At 35.9% G+C, this 5,308-nt stretch overlaps 1 protein-coding gene across 1 annotated transcript; it reads left to right on the top strand.

The window, feature by feature from the left end:
• Window positions 1-2,490: 2,490 nt before the first annotated feature.
• Window positions 2,491-3,816, top strand: LOC113231972. Its single transcript, XM_026466569.1, has 2 exons — window positions 2,491-2,593; window positions 3,038-3,816. Exons 1-2 carry the CDS (start codon window positions 2,495-2,497, stop codon window positions 3,344-3,346), a joined length of 408 nt encoding a protein of 135 aa, XP_026322354.1. The 5' UTR covers window positions 2,491-2,494; the 3' UTR covers window positions 3,347-3,816.
• The last annotated feature ends 1,492 nt before the right edge of the window (window positions 3,817-5,308 follow it).

A 5,308-nucleotide genomic window follows, 5' to 3' on the forward strand; every position in this document is an offset into this window, starting at 1 on the left:
TTATTATTATGTGGCCGAACGGTTACCATATACCGTTACCGTTACCGGCACGCAGAGATCCCAAGTTCGATTCCCGGGCTGCGAGAAATATTTGTATGGCCTACGTTTATTTCTCTCGTGAGTTTGGGTGTAATTTGTGGTTGTCTATATGTGTGTCCAAGGCACAGCATAACATAGCCCCGCACTAGGGAAAGCCGTTGTCGCGGGTGCCATGGACACATGAACAACCACAAAAGTCACGCAAAATCACTAGAGAAATAAATGCAGGCCATACAAATATTTCTCCCGGCCCGGGAATCGAACCTGGGACCATTGCGTGGCAGTGGCATGGTAGCCGTTCGGCCACGTAGGCAGTTAATAAAGATTACTTTCCGGCTTAACAGAGCAACATAAGCACGCTATGTTTGCATGGGTGACTGCTGAGCGGTGAGCGGGGCGGGCCCAGAGCGGGGGATGCTAGACGGCTAGCGCTTGCATGTAAACTTTTTTTGGATAGTTTTATGGCGTTGATAATTAAAAAGCCACCTGTAAATACAGGATGGCCCATTTTCAGTGACCCAAAAATTTATTCAAATAGAGGCCATCGTAATGACTCATTTAAAATAAACGTCAGTTCCGCGAAAATCAATAGTTTAGAAGTTATGATTTTTCATGTACTTTTTTGAAAATTTTCTGCTCTAGTCACCAAAATCATTTTATTTTGAAATCGATTCCACTAAATGTATTGAAATTTGGTAAGGAAGTAGTGTGGTCATGTAGCTAGCATGCAATGTGACATTTCTGTGTTCGTTTTTTGAATTCGCCGTTATTTTAGACTTATAGTCATTGACTTACAATTATATGGACGTCGGGTCCGTGCTAAAAAGTGTCCGCACTTGTAAGGCGCTAAAATCGTATACAGAGCGCGACACTCCGCTTTAGTCTTCATTTGTTCTACGGACAGCGCGATACTGCGATGACATAACAATTTAAATTTCGAATAGGTTGACTTGGGACATTTTTTTCGTGGTTTTTGTATTAGACCCGTCGTCCATTTATTTGTAAGTCAATGCTTATACTACATTTTTTATCCATTTACGACATTGACTTACAATATTTACGAATAAATTGTTAAGTATTCTAAAATTTTTTCTATTATATTTATGGCAGGTCTTTGCTTTGGTTTATAACAGACAATACAATAAAAAAATTCGTAAGGTTCGTTCGTTCTGCTGGTTCGTTCCGTGGTTTAGATGGCAAAGCATCTAGCATGGTTTGCTAAAAGACCTTTGTTTGAACCCAGCCGGATCGGAGAAATTTTTCTAAGTTTTCGATCTTTGTATTAATAATTCATCATCATCATCATCTCAGCCTGTTAACACCCACAGCTGGGTATAGACCTTCTCTTTTGCACGCCAGCTCAGTCGGTCCTGTGCGAGTTTCGTCCACAATCTTCCACCACCCCGATGATACCGTCCGACCGGTTACCGGTGAATTTTCATAACCTCGAAAATAATTTTGAGGAGTAAAATGTTTTTTCTTTTAAACCTAACCTAACCGAACCTAATCGTGTATATGTGATAAACATCTAACATATCCTGAAAGAACAACGGTTTCGTTATAATTCGGTTTTCGGTGTAATGAAAATTCAAACAGGTGGTCTGCCTCAAGGACGTATCGCTCCTACCGGGTACCACTTAGAAACCACCTTGGTTCATCGGTTGTCGTCCCGCCTACCAACGTGTCCTGGCCATTTTAGGCTCGCGATCCGCATACCGACGTCTACGAATTCGCTGTCGTATCGCCACGTTGGGTGTCGGTGAGGATATTCAATGAGCTCCCGCCCATTATTAAAAACGAGAAAAAGTATTCACTGTTTCTAAATAAATTATAATTACATCTTATTAATAAATGCTATTACAATTTAAATGAATACTTTGATGACAAATAAAAATAATAATATTATAATAAATTTGAATAATAAATAAATGTTAATTATATACTATAAAGTTATGCTACTGTAATCTAATTAAATTCAAACTTTCAAGTGACATAATTCTACTCATAATATGACGTATTTCTTTATTATTATATGACATTTTTTTTTATATTATTATTTGATAAATAACAATTTTAATTAATAATTGAAACCTCGGCCTACTTCTGCTGTTATTGTTATCCCTAATAAAGGGCTCATATGTGTAGCATTATTTTAACTTTAAGACATGTTTACCATATGAATGCAATAAATATATTGAGTATTGAGTATTGAGTATACGAGTTAAATTATTAATAATTACTTAAACTTAATTTGAAAAGGTGTATAAAACATGTTTAACATTTCTCTTTGATATAAACGATAATTACACAAATGACTATTACTAATAAAAATGTAAATTAATTTTTGAATAGGCATTTCAGTAAGTTTTTACAAATTGCAAGTTAATAAAAGAGCAATTAATTATTTCTACATCGTCATATAATTAATATTATAATAAAACTCAAGATTTTGTTAATGCAATCATTAAACAGCATCCAGAGAGTGATCATGAGACGTATAGAAGTAATTCGTGTTCTGTTAATAGTTGTCGTATGTTCTATAACAGTCGTTAATGTAAGTATTTCTCCAAAAATTAATGTTCAGGGAAATAAGTTTTATTGGAATTTCCACAAAACAAAATAGTTCTGTTTATGTGTGTCAAGTGATGGGATGAACAAGTTGCCCGCCAGGTATTAAAAGATACACCTGTCCATAGCAGTTACAGTGCCACCCAGAGCTTTGAATCGGAAAGATCTGAGGGAAACTGTCACTGCGCCTCTCACCCTGAGTCGTATGTTGACAAGTCCCATGTGCCTATAATTTCAGAAGTAGGTAAAGAAAAAAACTCGTTCACAAAGAGGTCTATTGCTACTGAATATAATATGCAGGAGCTTTGGAAAAGGTACTCCTTTTTATAGTTGCCACCTCTCCTGTAGGAGCGACACAGTGACTATTGAGTTTTGGACTAAGGACATTGAGACAAAAATACAAAATAAAAATAACAATATCTTCTTTCAGACGCAACACGGCGCATATCAAGATGTATCAATTACAGATCCTGACGTCATCAAGGCTTCTGAAGAAGCCTTTAAATTTTACCAAAATATTACACCTGATTTTAAGAGTGTAGGATATGAATTAATCAAAGCTGAACAACAGGTTGTCGACGGGAAAGATTTTCATTACAAAATTTCATTTAAGACCCAAGTGTCTGATGAGACTGAAACAGCTTCTATGCAATGTACGGGTTTGGTTTTCAAAGCCCCGGGTGATTCAAAATTCGAAACTAAGGAAATGGATTGTGAGTCCAGGAACGAAACTGAATAATTGTATGATTTATTACTTTTAAAGCCGCGTTACACCTTCAATAAATTTATAATTATTGTTTCTTATTCAGAGGCGAAAAATACCTTCTACTTATTATTTATGTAATGTGTTCCAAATCTGTGAAGGATTTTTATATCCGACTACTTATTAATATATAAATGGTTGTATATACGGTTTAAGTGTTTTAAAATTGTAACCATATTAGGCGATTAACACACTGCACCGCGCCCCGCGACGGCGCGTGAGACGCAGATTTGCATCAACTTGCAATTTAATCTGCGCGGAGGCAGCGGTCTAGCGGCCCTGCGCCATTTAAAGTACACGCTTCGTAGTTGATCGCCGTAGATTGTACATGTAGCTGAGATCCTTCTTTGCCATGAATGGTTAATAATACAGAACTCATTCAGGACGCTCCAGTTATACTGTCGATTTGGTTTTTGTTTACTCAAATAAAAAGACACCGAAGATAACATTCAACTTCATTACAAAGATTTAAGAAAATATGAAGATTAATTTTCCAACTACAGACGTGTGTCAACTGAATCGTTTGATTATTTGTTAGGGAAAATTCGAACGACAATTACTGGAATAGACACAAATTGATTAAAAATCTGCGCGGTAGTGCGGAGCGTAGTGTGCCATACCCTGCGGTACGCCGCGCCTGTCGGCTCGGAGAAGCATTGTCAGTGTGTTCGACGGCGCGCGTTTTCCATACAAACGGAGGTACTCAAACGCATGTATTTTATTCGCACGAACTTACTAAACAAAATAAAATAAAATAAAACTAACTAGAAAATTAATTTGTAATAAAAAAAAAATTACTATCAAAATGCACCATAAGCCTTTATGTTTATGTTTAAACTTTTCACTATCAAAGGCTCTGGGAATTGTTTTTTTAAAATATATGGACCGTGAGCCAATATTCTCAGTTGAAATAATCTCAGTACAGAGTATTAAACAAACCGACCTCAAAAGTACGTGGAATTACGTCTATTTGCTAAGTTTTATTGAAATATCCTTAAATTCGCCATTATATAGGACTTGACACTGGAGATAATAAAAATCGGTTCACTCTACTCAAATTATATGGAGAGAAAAACGCCTTGAATTGGAAAAATAGTAAAATCAACCATTAAAGTAATTGCTCCTAAGTAATATTTAGGCGCTATTCATAAAAATGAATCTTGATGCGTGAACAGCCACCCTTAGAGGTGGATGATTTTCTTCAAAATTAAATGGGACCACTACGGAAGTACCCCCTTTCCAACAAAAAAAAGAATCATGGAAATCGGTTCACAAATACCGGAGTTATCGCGTAACATACATACAAAAAAAACATACAGTCGAATTGAGAACCTCCTCCTTTTTTGAAGTCGGTTAAAAAATTAATTTGTAAAGTAGATTTTAAGGTTTTCGTGGTTATACACTAAATGATTATCAGTAATTACAGGTTTCTTAACAATAAATGACTTAGGAAATGAAACTGTTTTTCACAACAAACCGACGTTTCGGGCCCTTTACAGGTCCCATGGTCACGGTTAACGTCGGTTTGTTTGAAAAAACAAATATACACGGTTTAAATCCGGAAAAACAATTTCATTTCTTATGTGTAACAATCACTAAAACCTAAGGACTCGATAAATAAATGACTTATTTTTATTTTCACGATATTTCGGAACGGTTATATTCTACACGCTATTCACTTCTATACGGCAAATTTTTCTCCGGAGCGTGTAACCGTTCTGAAATATTGGAAAAAAAAAATTACTCACATCGTGGTAAGAAACCTGTAATTAGTGATAACCATTACTTTGTTCTGTGATTAACTGTGTATGTTTATTATTCATTTCCCAGTGGTGGAACTACCCAACTCCTAATTGTTTGTATCTTTGTTGTCCAAAATCCCTTTCAAATATTTGTAGGACATCTTTTTATATCAGGCACCGTTGGCAAGCCTTTTTT

Source organism: Hyposmocoma kahamanoa, unplaced genomic scaffold, assembly GCF_003589595.1.
Source record: "Hyposmocoma kahamanoa isolate Upper Pololo Valley unplaced genomic scaffold, ASM358959v1 66, whole genome shotgun sequence".
Lineage (NCBI taxonomy): Eukaryota > Metazoa > Arthropoda > Insecta > Lepidoptera > Cosmopterigidae > Hyposmocoma > Hyposmocoma kahamanoa.

What these genes read in the sequence shown, in the direction of transcription:
- LOC113231972 (XM_026466569.1), top strand. Translation starts at nt 2,495, where the DNA reads ATGCAATCATTAAACAGCATCCAGAGAGTGATCATGAGACGTATAGAA. An exon ending in GTTCTATAACAGTCGTTAAT is followed by an intron (nt 2,594 to 3,037) that starts GTAAGTATTTCT and finishes ATCTTCTTTCAG; the next exon opens with ACGCAACACGGCGCATATCA.